The sequence below is a fragment of the Monodon monoceros genome, unplaced genomic scaffold (genome assembly GCF_005190385.1).
Source record: "Monodon monoceros isolate NGI ecotype Baffin Bay Population unplaced genomic scaffold, NGI_Narwhal_1 Super_Scaffold_20, whole genome shotgun sequence".
In the NCBI taxonomy this organism is placed as follows: Eukaryota; Metazoa; Chordata; class Mammalia; order Artiodactyla; family Monodontidae; genus Monodon; species Monodon monoceros.
In genome coordinates this window covers 45,098,246-45,114,584 of record NW_021703777.1, presented here as the reverse complement: position 1 = coordinate 45,114,584, position 16,339 = coordinate 45,098,246, and the positions used below count along the sequence as shown (strand labels likewise).

Below are 16,339 nucleotides of genomic sequence, written 5' to 3'. Positions count from 1 at the left end.
GTGGCTTCTCTTGTTGCGGAGCATGGGCTGTAGGTGCGCAGGCTTCAGTAGTTGTGGCACATGGGCTCAGTAGTTCTGGCTCATGAGCTCTAGAGTGCAGGCTCAGTAGTTACGGCGCATGGGCTTAGTTGCTCCGTGGCATGTGGGATCTTCCCGGACCAGGGCTCGAACCCATGTCCCCTGCATTGGCAGGCGGATTCTTTTTTTTTTTCAACATCTTTATTGGAGTATAATTGCTTTACAATGGTGTGTTAGTTTCTGCTTTATAACAAAGTGAATCAACTGTGCATATACATATATCCCCATATCTCCTCCCTCCCACGTCTCCCCCCTGCCCTCCCCATCCCACCCCTCAAGGTGGTCACAGAGCACCGAGCTGATCTCCCTGTGCTATGTGGCTGCTTCCCACTACCTATCTACCCTACACTTGGCAGTGTACTCATGTCCATGCCACTCTCTCACTTCGGCCCAGCTTACCCCTGCCCCTCTCCTTGTCCTCAAGTCCATTCTCTACGTCTGCCTCTTTATTCCTGTCCTGCTCCTAGGTTCTTCAGAACCATTTTTTTTTTTTTTTTTTTTTTTTTAGATTCCATATATATGTGTTAGCATATGGTATTTGTTTTTCTCTTTCTGACTTACTTCACTCTGTATGAGAGACTCTAGGTCCATCCACCTCACTACAAATTTCGTTTCTTTTTATGGCTGGGTAATATTCCATTGTATATCTGTGGCAGGCGGATTCTTAACCACTGTGCCACCAGGGAAGTCCGTTATGATTGTTTTAAATACTTAAGTTCATTCTCAAAAAACGTTTGAGAAAGTTAAAATTAAACTGTCCCAGGCCCAAAGATAATTCCAGAAGGAGGCTTCCAGAGACATTTTTGTGCAGTGGCAGCTTAATGGGAATAAGACACCAGATCATTAAGTTACATTATGTTTGCTTAGGGCTCAGAAACTTCATTAGTACCAGTTTTTTTTGTTTTTTTGTTTGTTTGCTTCATTTTCCTCCAAACTGTGTATGTTGTATGTGTGTGTTTTGTAAAGAGGAATTTGAACCATTTTATCTAGGGCTATGTATTGTCTAGGTATATTTTAACTCTCTGTGATAGAAGTATGAGCACATAGTAACAGCAGAGAAATATTTAACTCATGCTCTAGCTGAGCACGGAGCTCTATTTTATGTATAGGGCAATTTAAATGCTCTTCAGTAAGCATTGGCCTGTAATACAGGAGCAGTTGTTAGACATAGTAAGAAAGATTTCATTTTGCATCTGTCAAAATGGACTATCTGTACATTGTCTTGGAGTGGAGGAAAGCTAAGCACAGCTGAGCAGTTGCTCTTAATTTATGACCTCAATGCGGGGGAATGATGGAGAGGTTCTTGCCTGAAGGCTGTCTGCAATGCCCACTGAAACAGATGAAGAGAAAACCCTGATGACAGGCAAAAGGGCACGCTGGTCCTTGTGTGGTCACGGAGCCCCCGTCCGAGCAAGGCGGGTCTCCATCTCTGACCTGCGCAGGTCTCTCCCTGGGGTTGGGGAGTGCCATGCTTGTGCACTCCCTGATGGGAAGACGTCAGCTGCACCTTCTCAGGGTGTATTCCTGCAGGAATGAGAACCGTCTTCCTGCATTTTGCTGCTAAGTTTCCTTGAGCTGTTGTAGCTCTGAGTCATCGCCTCAGCACTGCCATTGCATTTTTACTTCTCCCCTAAATGGGGACTTTCCCTCAGCCTGGGGGGTTTTCACTCACCAGCCCTGAACAGCATGTGGCCAGTGCAACGCTGATCCACACGTTCGCAGCTGGAGGCCTCTTTAAGAAATTATCTGACTCATTTGGGTCAAATAATAGTTTCCAAGGAGACTTAGAAGAGAGGAAGTGTGATATTAACCTAACCTACATACCAAGTATTTTTTTTTCTTCTGAAATTTCTTGACAGCTGTTGCATAACCTCTTTAAGTGGCATTTAGAACTCTGTGCCCCAGAATGATTGTTGACACTGTTGACTATAAACCCAAATGTCTGTTAAAAAGAAGTCATTTGGATAGGGTCTGCTTCCTTCAAAAAATTGCAAGTGGGATATGCATTTCTGTATCGATATGTAAACATATGGAAGGGGATGTGCTGTTTCTCTAAACCCATGATTATTTTTACTACTTTGAGGATTAGGCAAGCTTTTCTGCCATCGATGCAAGACTTCAAGAATGTCCCAGTTTGTTTATGTAGGCTTCGGACATGTCAGCATTCCTGCATCATTAACTGCCTGGGACCAGGCTAGCTAGAAGGAGGCAGGAAGAGAGATCTGGTGAGGTTTCCTGTTTTGTTTAACAGCACGATTAACTCTTCGTGGTCTAAGGGCCTCCTTGTTTTGCTGTCTGTACGCTTCAGTAAAGAAGGAAAGAGGTCTGGAGAAGAAGGGAAACCAAATTTTGCCGTAGCGCTGGAAATAAAAGAATTTGTTGGCCTCACATTTGGGAGGTGGGAGACAGAATGTCAACGGCATATTACAAACTATAATGGTAACCAGTCCTAAAAAAGCATGGATAATTGAAATCCACTGAGAGAATCCTCAAGCCCACCAAATCTTTATCAGAGTTATAAAATGGTAATGGAATGGACTGTTTGGTCTTCAAATTCTGTCTTAATTACACTTTCTGGTAGATGTAGTTGAAGGATAAGGAAAATTAACTTTGGCTAATAGATAGAAAGATGGTAGGTACCTGGTCACATGTGAAATGGAGAGTCAGTCCCCGAACAATGGCATTGGCTGTTTCGCAGGTGGGTAGCTTGGGTGGATAGAAAACATTGCATAAAATATTTTTTCCCCATCAGTTTTAGGGTCAACCTCTGTCAATTTTTTTTGTGTTTTTTTAATGGCTGCAGATTTATGGGGGGAAAAAAATAAGTAGTAGATAAAAAGGAATATCCCATGCCTTAAAAAGAAATTATGTGAAAATGTAAGGACTTGATTTGATCTGCCCTATCCCCCCTCCTTCCCCCACCGTGCCCTTTCCTCTGCTTGATATTGCTAAAATCCACAGAAGTTCGAATTGGCAGAACAGAATATAAATAGGTATCCTTGCTGTAAGAATGGAAACTAGCGAAAGGCAAAATAGGGATGAAGTTTCCTTATCCTTATGACTTTGAGTGTAGATAACTTATGGACAGGAGTAGGAGAAAGGGCAAGAGAGTTTGTTCAAAGGATGTGAAGGGGAGTACAAAGCCACTAGGCTGACTCATTATGCATCAGGAAGAAACTGTTTCATCAACATAATTAAATCTGGAACACAAGGCGTAGTGCTTATGGTAAATTGTTCTCCTGGAATACATTTATTTGTTTATCATGATACAGAGGGTAAAATGGATGGGATTTTGTGCTTGGTTGTGTGTAGGAGGTAGGAGAGGAGGTCTCTGGGTTGAACCCCGGGGTTCTGACACGGCCAGTGGTCTGGATGCGGGTGCAATTTGCTGACCGGAGGAATACGGGGGAGTGTGGGTCTGGGGACAAGATGAAGAGTTTGATTTTGGACATATTTAGAAGAGCAAGTGGAAATATCTGGTAAGCAGTTGGATGGATTGGTCTGAAACTTGGGTGAAAGGTCTGGTTAAGTGAAACACAGGAGTAAATGTGATTTTCCAAGGAAACCACATGCAGGGAGAAGAGGGAGATTGAAAAGATTGGCCCAAACTCCTTAATAGGTGATGGCAGAAGGAAGCCCGAGGTATAGAGGAGAACAAAAGATGTCTTTGGATATACCAAATCCAGGGCAGAAAGCATGCCTCACTGGAAAAGGAGAGGTGCTATATACCCCATAATCTTGGAGGATTAGAATCAAAACCAAATGCAAACTGTTGGTGGGAATGTAAACTGTTACAGACACTATGGAGAACAGTATGGAGGTTTCTTAAAAAACTAAAAATAAAATTACCATATGACCCAGCAATCCCACTACTGGGCATATACCCTGAGAAAACCATAATTCAAAAAGAGTCATGTGCCACAATGTTCATTGCAGCACTGTTTACAATAACCAGGACGTGGAAGCAACCTAAGTGTCCATCGACAGATGAATGGATAGAGAAGATGTGGCACATATATACAATGGAATATTACACAGTCATAAAAAGAAACAAAATTGAGTTGTTTGTGGTGAGGTGGATGAACCTAGAGTCTGTCATACAGAGTGAAGTACGTCAGAAAGAGAAAAACAAATACTGTATGCTAACACATATATATGGAATCTAAAAAAAAAAAAAAAAAAAAGGGTTCTGAAGACCCTAGGGGCAGGACAGGAATAAAGACGCAGACGTAGAGAATGGACTGGAGGACACGGGGAGGGGGAAGGGTAAGCTGGGACTAAGTGAGAGAGTGGCATGGACATATACACAGTACCAAACGTAAAATAGATAGCTAGTGGGAAGCAGCCGCATGGCACAGGGAGATCAGCTCGGTGCTTTGTGACCACCTAGATGGGTGGGAGGGTGGGAAGGAGGGAGACAGACGCAAGAGGGAGGAGATAAGGGGATATATGTATATGTATAGCTGACTCACTTTGTTATAAAGCAGAAACTAACACACCATTGTAAAGCAATTATATTCCAATAAAGATGTTAAAAAAGAAAACAAATGCAGAAAGGAAATGAATAGAAAGAAGCAGCATACTTGGGCCACTCTTGTGGGGAGGTGCTCAGAAGCTGCAAATCAGGAACTGGGGAGGCAGGAAGGAGCACCTGCTGTGAGCTGCTTTCCTCTCTTTGGGGTTAAGAGGGCGTAGGGGGACCTTGATTCCCCCAGTCACATGCCTCGGTGTCAGGAGACCGAAAGATCAGGCTCTGGACTGACAGGGCATGGGTGGGCCTCGCTGGAGTGGCCTGGTCCACTGCCCTACAGGGCATGAGTCAGTAGCAGAACAGTTACCATGGAAAGCGGGTCAGTGTAAAGTTCCTTTTTTTTTTTTCCCTGTCTTTTTGAAAAGTCAGGCTTGCTTTTCTCTTATTTGTTGTTTATTATATTACTATGAAATAGTTATATCTCACAGTTTTATGGGCTAATTCTTTACATATGTTAGCTCACTTAATTTGTCACATTAGCTGTCTGATATAGGTAATATCTTTGTCCTTGATATCACCTATGAGGAAATTGAAACACAGAGAGGTTTAGTAGCTTGCCCAAAGCCACACAGCTAGTAAATTATGGATTTGGAGTTTGGTCTTCGGTGGTCTGGCTTGAGTCCATGCTTTATCCTATCATAACAACGGCTATTGCTATTGTTATATAATTCCTGCCTGTATTTTAAAATTGGAAAGTGGAGGAGAATCTTATTACTTGCTTATCCTTTCTACTGGAATTCATTGGGATTTCTACTGTCATGTTTAGAATTTTATTTAGGCCCATTCTGCTTTTTCTTGAAACCTCTAGAGGTTTCGTCTGCTCACGTTCAAACAGTGGATTATGATAAATCAAGGGAAAATATAAGAAAACTTTTTTCTGTTTTCAGTTTGGGTCATCCATTTTTGTTTGTTTGTTTTGTTTTGTTTGTTTTTTCCTTTCAGGGCATCTGCTGTCATCCTCATTATAAAAGATTTATAGTTCTCTTTCAGGGATTTCAGTTTAATTTATGGATCCGAGAGTTGACTGTTGAGAGGTTTTTATTTTTGTTAATGCCTAAACTGTTCCTCAGCAAGGTAGTAAGTTTGGGGAAGAATTAACCCATTTTATTCCTGATCAGCCCATGTCATTGCTGCTGACCCTTACTTCTGAGCAGTCCCCTCGGAGACCTGGAAGAGTTCATGGCTTTTCCACAGTGACCTAATGTACTGTTTAATCCCTGGAGAACATATGGTTTATTGAATATGTCTTCCCAATATGCTATTAGTGATTGTGTTTTTGGTCAGCTAATAGAGTCATGTGTAATTATTCAAACTGGATTTGAATTATGATTTGGTGAGAAGAGAGGGTTACAGAGTTTACCTTCAGATCATAAAATTTGAGAGTTGGGGAGAATCTTGATCATAATAGACCAGGCAGTTCAGTTTATAGATGAGGTTATGGCACGCGCAGGGCTTTATGAGAGTACGGAGAAGCCCTCGTCCTCGGGGGTTGGGGGCGCAGGAGCAGGGAGGGGGCTGCCAGCAGGAGGAGGTGCTGCATCCTGAAACTGCAGAGCAGTTTCATCTTGTGCACCGATGCCAATCAGCTGGGAGAGGCTGTCAAAATCACTTTATTGAGACAGATTTTGAGGCTCAGTTTTGCCCAGCAGGAAGGAATGCCACAGTCTCTAGCGATACCTTCGTGGGTGCCATGGGGGAAGTGACAGTGTGTCTCACGTATTTCCAGTTGCTGTTTTAAAGGCTGAATGTTAGCCAGGGGAATAATAGGAAGAAGACCATTCCAGGTTGAGGTGTGGGGGGATGGGATGGCTAGCATGAGGAAAGGCACAGAGGCAGGCGAGAGCTTGACATGTGGGACAGAAAGGGTGAGCCCCGGAAGGGGTTGGAGAGAGGGCCTGGGGTGATGTTCAGGGGCCAGATGGCTAAAGGCCTGGGCTGCCAAGGTAAGGAACTTGGGCCTTAGCTCTTAGGGAAGAAGGAACTACTGAAGACTTCCTGGAGGATTGTACAAAGAGGTTTGAGACTAGCAACATGCTGATTTGAAAATGTGTTTTAAAAAAACCTTCTTCTGGGGGCTTCCCTGGTGGCGCAGTGGTTGAGAGTCCGCCTGCCGATGCAGGGGACATGGGTTCATGCCCCGGTCCGGGAGGATCCCACATGCCGTGCAGCGGCTGGGCCCGTGAGCCGTGGCCGCTGAGCCTGCGCGTCCGGAGCCTGTGCTCCACAACGGGAGAGGCCGCAACAGTGAGAGGCCCGTGTACCGCAAAAAAGGAAAAAAAAAAAACCTTCTTCTGCATCCTAGCTATAAGCCGATCGTGGAATATATCGATGCCCAGTTTGAGGCCTACTTGCAAGAGGAACTGAAGATCAAACGTTCTCTCTTCAACTACCATGACACCAGGATCCACGCATGCCTCTACTTCATTGCCCCCACTGGACATTCGCTGAAGTCCCTGGACCTGGTCACCATGAAGAAGCTGGACAGTAAGGTACTCACTGCTGTTCTGGGTACCGTTCACTCTCCTGTAAGATCACTTCTATCCGGGGGCCCCGATTTACCTCTGCTTTCAGTGTAATTTGGTGTTTTGTTTTAAAGACTATGTTTTAGAGCAGTTTTAGGTTCACAGCAAAATTAAGAGGAAGGTGCAGAGATTTTCCACATACTCGCTGCCCCGTGACATGCATAGCCCCACTCCCACCCCATTGCCAACATTCCCATCAGATGGTGCATTTGTTACAACTGGAGAACCTACAGAGACACATCACTGTCACCCCAAGTCCATAGTTTACATGAGGGTGCACTCTTGGTGTTGTACATTCTGTGGGCTTAGACACATTTATAATGACATGTATTCGTCACTAGAGTATCATACAGAGTAATTTCACTGCCCTAAAAGGCTTCTGTGCACCACCTGTTTATCCCTCCCTACTTCCTAACCGTGTATTTGTTTTTTCTGGTTGACGGAACCATAGGGTTTTGAAAAAAATGGTTCAAAACCTCTCTGGATATTAGGACAAAACAAAACAAACAGAACCATGTAGCTTATTACAAAGTATTTTTAGTTCTTAAATTAGCACTAGTGTATGCTCTGTTGAGGGTTGGGGAATTAGACAGTGGAGACACCTAAAGGGTCGTAGGAAGGGTTAAATTTAGTGAGATTGAACTATAATTTCATGCTTTGTTTATTTTCTTAAAAACTTTCTTTTAAATCTCTCTTTGAAAGGTTTTTACAGGCTTGGCTTTAATTTGAAGTTTAACATGGAAAAAAAAGTTTATTTTTTTTTATCTATGTGATAAGGATGGTCCAACTTCTTAGATTTTAAAACTGAGCTGCACCATTTGTTCAAAAGAAGTAGAGTCTCAGATCAAGCCTGACCCCTAATCTTTGCACATTTATAACCTTTCTCCTTCACAACATTTGGAGGAAGGGACTGATGAGTTTGACAACATTTGATGATCTACTTTATGATTAATTTGATTTTCCATTTTGAAATAAATGGAAGACAATACATTCTGAAATAAAGAAGCAGCAAGTGGCAACAAGGACACCCACAAAATTGAGCTATAGTGTTTCCTCTTAGATTCTAACCTCTTTTTGAGTTCAGTACAAAGTCTTACCTTTAGAGGGCTTTGTTGGGTGTTATTTTCTGTCCAAACAACACTGTTTAAAAGATGCTTTTGCTCCGGAGGGACATAATAGTGAGAGAATGCTGAGAAGATCAGCCTGTCCCCAAGGCCTCTCTGCCTGTACCAGCCCAAAAAGGGCCTGCGGGCTGACACCGAGCCAGGCACCCGGGGCCCCCAGCTTGCGAAGACGCACTGCTTTACAGAAACATATTCTACCAGCCAGAAAGGAGTCCTGCAGCTAGAGCACTCTTGGGAGAATAAATGGAAACCCTTCCTCATCTCATTTGATTCAGCTTCAGTGAACCATCAATGGTGGCTCACTGGGCAGGGAGGTCTGCTTCCTTCACTGTCACGTCCTTGAGAGCAGGGCTGGGAAGCAGACAGAGGGAGGTGGCTTCCTCACTGAGGCTGAGCTTGTAGACCACGCCAGGGTGATATCCAACAACAGGATTATGCTTCAATTTAAAAAGGGAAAGAAAACAAGGCAAAACAAACAGCTAATCAAAACAAAACAGAACAACCGCTACAAAGCTGGTTAAACTGCTTTCAAAGAACTATTGTTGTAGAGCTGAAGTGCTAGGGAGTATCTGAAAACGGTGTTGTCAAAGGTTCGTTGATACAAGTAAAGTGAAGAGTTAAGGCAAACATATGACAATTTCAGACAGGATTTCCAAGCACCTGCCACTGAGGAAGAAGAGATCTTGAATCTAAATTTGCTTGGTTCTTCTATCTACTCTAATCAAACTGGCCAAGAAAATGTGAACCTCTGCCATTTTGTCCATGTTGATATTAAGCCAATACTAAGTGTGCACAAAAGTTAGCCAATACAAACCATAGGGAGGGGTTTGTTCCCCACGTCCTGGTCCAGGCATTCTCCCACCCTCAATGATGTCTGTCTCACTGAGGCAACTTGCTGCAGGAAGCCCATCCATGACAAGGTTAGGATTGGGTTGAGGAATAGGGCAGAACAGATTTTTCCATCAACGGGTCATCTCAGTCTGGTTTATCAGGGATATTTGACTTGGCTCTTGGGATAAAAGGAGAAGCAAAGGAATGCAGATGTGACCCGAAAAACCCCCCTAAAGACTCCCTCTTCTCTGGCTGGGACTGATCGCTTTCTCACCGAGCCTGTTCCCTTTTCACCTGAGCTGGGTGGAGAGCATGGTCCCCGGTATCAGATGTCAGTAGCAACTTGTTGAAACCTCTGTACCAATCAGGGAGTGGAAGAAAGTTAATTGTAAAAAATCGATTTTAAAGAATGTGTCCTGTGGACAGTGCTGGGGTAAGTTGGGAGCAGAGTGTCCCACCTTGGGCTTTGGGGCTTGCGCTTGAGGGTCCTTGGCCCTCGTTCTGGGCTTTCTGCCAGTGTTGTCAAACGTCAGAGTTCTCACCTGGTCTTTGTATCTGATGCTCTGAAAGTGAGCCTTGTCTTTTGGCACTAGGTCTCATTCTGGCACAGAGAAGTAATGTGATAGAAGCTGATTTTCAAGAGAATTAGTTGGTGTGATTTTGAAAAATTTAAAAGTAGGTGAAATCAATTTTGTTTTGGTTAATACTTAGGTTCTCTGCTTCCAGCAGTTCTCAAGTCATCAGAAGAAAGAAAGGATGCTATCCTGCATAGAGCTGAATATTCCAGTATTCTAACTAATGAAAATCTTGGTATTAGACTGTTAGAAACATGCAAAAATCAAACTCCTAAAGTAGCTGGGAGGAGTCAAAAAGGAGTGGTTACTCAAAGAATAGGCTTCTTTGTTACCGCTCTTTGTCATAGAGCAACACTTCCTTTTACACCATAAAGAAGAATGAGGTGGCATAGAAGAGGAAATTACGAGGATGCTTTCTTTCAGTGTCAGATGGGAGCGAGTAAAAATGTTCAGAGATGGAACTAAAAGATTATTCCATATCTTCTTAATTTTGCATCTAGGTAAAAAGTCCAATATTTAATATCATCTCTATTTCTAAGGGAAGTCTTACAATTTCTGCTTCTTTGTTTTCTATATTTTATTCATTTGTCTATTTTTCTTACGTTGGAATCGTATAAAAATGGATGTGTTTGGTTTATAGGTGAACATCATTCCAATAATTGCAAAAGCTGACACCATTGCCAAGAACGAATTGCACAAATTCAAGAGTAAGATCATGAGTGAACTAGTCAGCAATGGAGTCCAGATATATCAGTTCCCCACAGACGAAGAAACGGTGGCAGAAATTAATGCAACGATGAGTGTAAGTCCTCAAGTAAGAAAGGACCAACCAGTGATTTTCCTGAAAGCTTTTCTTAGTAGCAGCATTGTGCAGTGGCTAGAACGTTGGACTAGCATCTAACGTACTCAGTGGGGTCCAGCTCTGCCACTGTTTCAAGTCATTTAATCACCCTACTTCTCAGTTTGTCCATCTGTCAAATGGGAGAGTTAGACAAGATCTCAAATCTCCTTCCTGCTCTAACAGTTCTGATTTCCACAGCAAACCTTGTGGGAAGGGAATGCCAGCCCAGCACCATTTCACACAAAGCAGCTTAGAGGAACTAGCTCTCCGCTTGCTTCTGCCAGTGTCAGCAGAAACATATCCACCTGCCTCTCTTTTGCTTCTGTGATTGGTTCCTGCCTTTTTCTCCTTTCTGCATTCCCCACCCTTTCCTGAATCATGAGGTAAACTGGCAGTGGAGGGTGCAGTTTCCACATCACAGGGAGGAATGGTCAGGAGATAAATGATGAAAGCTTCAGCAATCTAAGTGTGCCTGTGATATAATCTCTCCTGATGACACTCCATCCTGCTAGTCGATACCCAAGTCTTTCCCACTGCTCCTGTGTGTCTCGTAGCCGTGGCTCACCTCTGTGTCACGTAACCGTACCCATCTTTCTTCAGTTGGGAATGCCCGACTTCTGTAGAAGAAGCAGCATTCTTCACACATAGTTGATGCCCACTGAGGGTTTTTGGAATTCTTAAAACTGCAGGTTAGCTTCAATGGAATGTAATTAGTAGCTGTTAAATAGCTTGGCCTTCCCTGAATACGTGCTCGAAATTGATTCAGAAGTGTGCTGGTGGCAGTGGAAGTCAGTCTAGATTTTTTAATGTGTGGTCCGTTGAGGTATGTTTTACTTTCCTCAGATCTGATCATGACAAGTGTCTAATCAAGTCATTATTAAAGGCACTAAAGGCGCTCTTTTTTTTTTTTTTTTTCCCCGGTACACGGACCTCTCACTGTTGTGGCCTCTCCCGTTGCGGAGCACAGGCTCTGGACGCGCAGGCTCAGCGGCCATGGCTCACGGGCCCAGCCGCTCCGCGGCATGTGGGATCTTCCCGGACCGGGGCACGAACCCGTGTCCCCTGCATCGGCAGGCGGACTCTCAACCACTGCGCCACCAGGGAAGCCCTAAAGGCGCTCTTTAATGAACAGCCTTGTTGAGATATAATTGATGCACTGTATGGCACCCATTTAAAGTGTACAATTCAGTGGTTTTTAGCGTATTCACAGCATTGTGCAACCATTGCCGCAGTCAATTTTAGAACATTTTCATCACCCCAGGAGGGAACCATATACCTTTTAGATGTCAGCCCTCTAACCATCAAACACTGGCAACCACTAATCTACCTCCTTGTCTCTGTAGGTGTGCCTGTTCTGGACATTTTATATAAAGAAAGTCATACTGAAGCTTATCTGGAGAAATAAATGACTTGGTCAAAGTCTTCCAGTTAAGAGCAGCACTGGGATTCTGACCCAGTCCACCTGGTCCCAGTCTTGTTTGCCATCGTAATTAGGAGACCAGACTAATTCCACAAAACTGCTTCTTCCTTCTTCCATTCAGCATACGGACTTTTCTAGATATGGCTGTTATCATTTAAGGCGGAACTTTTCCCATAAATCACTCCCAACATGATTAGGACTTTGGAAGGGAATGTAACTTTCCCCTTCTCTGGGAAATTGTTGAATTTAAAATTTTACAGGGCGTCCCTGGTAGCCCAGTGGTTAAGAATTTGCCTGCCAATGCAGGGGACACGGGTTTGAGCCCTGGTCCGGGAAGATCCCACATGCCGCGGAGCAACTAAGCCCGTGCGCCACAACTGCTGAGCCTGCGCTCTAGAGCCCGTGTGCCGTGACTACTGAGCCTCTGCGTGCCTAGAGCCCGTGCTCCGCAGTGAGAGAAGCTACCGCAACGAGAAGCCCGCGCACTGCGACAAAAAGTAGCCCGTTCTCACTGCAACTATAGAAGGCCCGTGCACAGCAACGAAGGCCCAAAGCAGCCAAAAATAAATTAAAAAAAAAATTTTTTTTAAATAAAATAAATAAAATTTAGGGATCTCATTAATGCAGAGATAGACCAGCTCGGCTCTGTCCTAGTCTGGTCACACTGAGTCATGTGACCCCCCCGGCTGTCGTGCTCCTGTGTCCAGGATAGTAAAGGGTCTGGAATCCTTGGAAGGAACTGGAGAGCAGATTCTTCCTGGGAAATGGCCACGAGGGCATGCGAAAGGAAGGTAATCATAGGGGAGAGCGACTAGACTTACTCAAAAGGCAGAACCAAAACCAGAGAGCAAAAGAGCAGTGCGGGCTTTGGGCCCAGTGAAGTGCACGTTTAACTCTTGGTGCCTCCATCACAAGTAGTTGGTGGGCAACAGATTCTGCTTCAACTCACTCAGAAGAGATACCATGGAGGGAATTCCTACACAGGTTCCACCCCTAAAATTCTCTGGTTCTGGGTACTGAGAACTTGGTGATAACAGTAGTGCCTGACATTTTGACATTTATGGAGCACTTATTACTATGCATCGGGCACTGCTCCAGCTCCACATTTAATGTTCACAACAGTCCCACGGACCCAGGCGGAGGAGCGTACTTGGTTATAGCATCGTTAAAAGCTCAGGCTGGGACGGCACGTGTTTATTCGGCTGTAGGACTGCAATTTGGGGTCAGTGGGATTCAGGAAGTAACATGAATGAATATCATCCAGTTTTTCTCTGTATATCCCTTCCTGTCCTTTTAAATAATTTTGCATGGCCATGAAACTAAATTTGTGTTAAATTTCTTGGAAAGAAAATACCCATGAATCTTTCCTCTTTTTCTCTCTTTATCAGATTCACAGAACTGATATTCCCAAATTCATTGTGCTCTTTATCAAGGAATTTTCTTCTAGGGTCTTCCTTGCAGGCAGTTCCTGGTGATGAAATCCCATATGATATGTGGAAAGCAGATTTCGTTGGCGGTTGCTTTCGTCACTCAGGTCGAGTGGAGGGGGCAGTTCCCTGGGTCGGCACAGCAGAACGTGGGCTGGAAGGGTCCTATTACCCCTCAGCTCCAGGGAACCACATTTCAGTTCCAGATGCTGAAAAAGAGAACGTGCTTTCTTTCCTTCCTACAGAGTGTGAGATGAACTAGAAAATATAAGTATCTGGAGCGCCAGACCAAATACCAGTTGGGCGGCCTGGGCTGAGGATTTTGCCAAGCTCTGGGAGAGGATCTGGCTTTAAAACACTCTTGTCTGCCTCAGTGTATCTGTAGTGGAAGAGCACTGGGTCAGGGAGCCCTAAATAATAATTCTCAGAGCAGCCATTTCAGATGTTATTCTCACGTGCTAATAGGAGAAAGATAGAATTACTGTTTTCTCCCCGGAATGTAGCCATAGTTACCAAATAAACCAACGTGGCACAGCCAGTTGCCTTGAATAGTAGCTCTGCTCAAGGTAAGTCGGGGTGCAAGGCTTGAGCCAGTAAGTTGAGCTAAAGTATATTTGACTTGAATTTTGTGCAATGATCAACTGTCTAAACCAGTGCTGTTCAGTAGAAATATGAGCCACACAAGTAATTTAAATTTTCCAGTAGCCACATTTTTTTAAAATAAATTTATTTATTTATTTTTGGCTGTGTTGGGTCTTCGTTTCTGTGCGAGGGCTTTCTCTAGTTGCGGCGAGCGGGGGCCACTGTTCATCGCGGTGCGTGGGCTTCTCACTACCGCGGCCTCTCTCGTTGCGGAGCACAGGCTCCGGACGCGCAGGCTCAGTAGTTGTGGCTCACGGGCCCAGTCGCTCCGCGGCATGTGGGGTCTTCTCAGACCAGGGCTCGAACCCGTGTCCCCTGCATTGGCAGGCAGAATCTCAACCACTGCGCCACCAGGGAAGTCCCAGTAGCCACATTTTTAAAAAGTAACATAAAATTAATTTTAAAAACTTATTTAACCCAGTATATCAGAAATATCATTTCAACATGTAACCAATATAAAAATTATTAATGAGATGTTTCCATAGCAGGGCTTTGAAGTCCTCTCTGTGTGTGTATGTATTCTTTTTTTGTCACACCACATGACTTGTGGGATCTTAGTTCCCCAGCCAGGGATTTAATCCAGTCGCTGGCAGTGAAAGTGTCGAGTTCTAACCACTGGACTGCCAGGGAATTCCCCCAATGTATAGCTTATAATTACATACATCCCAATTTGGATGCATACCTAACTTACTGCTAACATATTTAAAAGTTTTTCAATATGAAGTAAGTACCAAAAAGATAATTTTCCTTCACGTTTGCATCTACGTTAACAAAACTGGTTCTTCTTTTTTTTTTTTTTTTTTAAGAAGATCTGAGTTTGAAGCAAAGTGAAATGCAGTTCTACCAAAACAATAAAGCGATAATTCATGGAAAAATATTTCACACTGCTTCCCTTTAAATGTAACTTAATTAAAAGTAAATAAAATTTAAATTTTCTTCATTTTACAAGCCTCCTTTCAAGTGCTCAATAACCACATAGACCAGTGTCTAGTCTCAGGCAGTGGACATCCCACGCTTACCATAGAATCGCAAAGACTCCTATTTTCCCCCTGAGTCCAGCTCATGTCAGATACTTGGCATCTGGTTGTAGGGGGGATCGGACACACGAAGCCCAACCCCACTGAACTGTTGAGCCCCTCGCTCTTCTGCCCTCCCTCGCCCTTTTCTCTTGCCCTGAGCAGAGGCCTGCGGGGGGAGGGGGCGCGTGGAAGCGGAGGAGAGCGTGTCTTTGCAGCACGGGGAGGATAACTGCTCTCTGTCCTTGTGTTGCTGGCAGGTCCACCTCCCTTTCGCAGTGGTCGGCAGCACCGAGGAGGTGAAGATTGGCAACAAGATGGCAAAGGCCAGGCAGTACCCCTGGGGTGTGGTGCAGGGTACGTGCGCGTCGCGGGGAAGGGCTTCCTCGTGTGTCACCCCCACGATGGCTGTCCCCGCTGGGTTTGGGCAGGTCCTTGACGTGGGCAGGTGGAAGGGGGTGGCAGGGTTTTACACCTGGCAGTCGTGGAGGCCAGAAAGAAGCAGGGAGGCTGGGAAGCAATGGAGAGAAGTGGCTGCAGAGCCCTAGTGCCAATGAGGCAGCCCCCCAAGGATGCTGGGTTGTGTGGGGAATTTCGTATAAATTCCTGCTGGAAGAGAGATCTTGCGAACAAGAGGATACTTGTTTCTCCATTATCTCTGGAAAAATTGTCTTCTTGTTTTTTGGGTTTTTTTTTGGAAATTGTCTTCTCAGTAAATATCTGAGAACAAGGGACCTATAATTGTTGTGGGACATGACCACAATCTCTAACCTGAAGACATTTCCTATGTCACTTTGATGGGCAAGGTCTCAGATTCTATTTCCAACCCTTGTGTGTCGTGAAGGAGGGACGTCCAATGCTATGGATTAAGTAGGGTGGCTGCAGAAAGCTCCCTCATTGGCTTACGATATATCAGTCCTCCGTTTCCTTTGTTCTGAGGAAAGGCAATAAACCTGTGAGACATGAGAAAGCACAGTACCTTTGAGACACGTAGGAAAATTATGGTTTTTATCCATCTTCCCAAATTCTCTACAATAGAAAAACTTGCTTTATCGTGTTGTTGATAAAGTTAAAGGAGATGATACATAAAAACTGCCTCGTACGGGTCCCGACAGCACGCAGGGGTAGAAATCGGCCTGGCTTTGGAGCCAGAGGTGACGGGGTCTGAATATAGACTCTGCTGCCTCTGTCTGGGAGGTCAACCTGCTCATCAGAGCCGCGCTTTGCATCTGGGAATCCTGCTAGGCAGAACTGCTACCAGGAGTCAAGACAGTATTGGCAAAGCTCCTCCCACGGTGCCCTGCCCTCAGCAGCCACCCTCATCACCAGCAA

At 44.5% G+C, this 16,339-nt stretch overlaps 1 protein-coding gene across 4 annotated transcripts in view; it reads left to right on the top strand.

Annotated features, from left to right (window-relative positions):
* SEPTIN11 (septin 11) overlaps positions 1 to 16,339 on the top strand; it is a 90,997-nt gene that overhangs the window by 55,158 nt on the left and 19,500 nt on the right. For 3 of the 4 annotated variants that reach the window (XM_029235764.1, XM_029235765.1, XM_029235767.1), the window contains 3 exons: positions 6,912 to 7,098; positions 10,302 to 10,463; positions 15,268 to 15,364. In XM_029235764.1, coding sequence (XP_029091597.1) covers positions 6,912 to 7,098; positions 10,302 to 10,463; positions 15,268 to 15,364 — 446 coding nt within the window. Of the gene's footprint in view, positions 1 to 4,546; positions 4,929 to 6,911; positions 7,099 to 10,301; positions 10,464 to 15,267; positions 15,365 to 16,339 lie in introns of those variants that run through there. The other variant, XM_029235766.1, reaches the window with a different exon arrangement.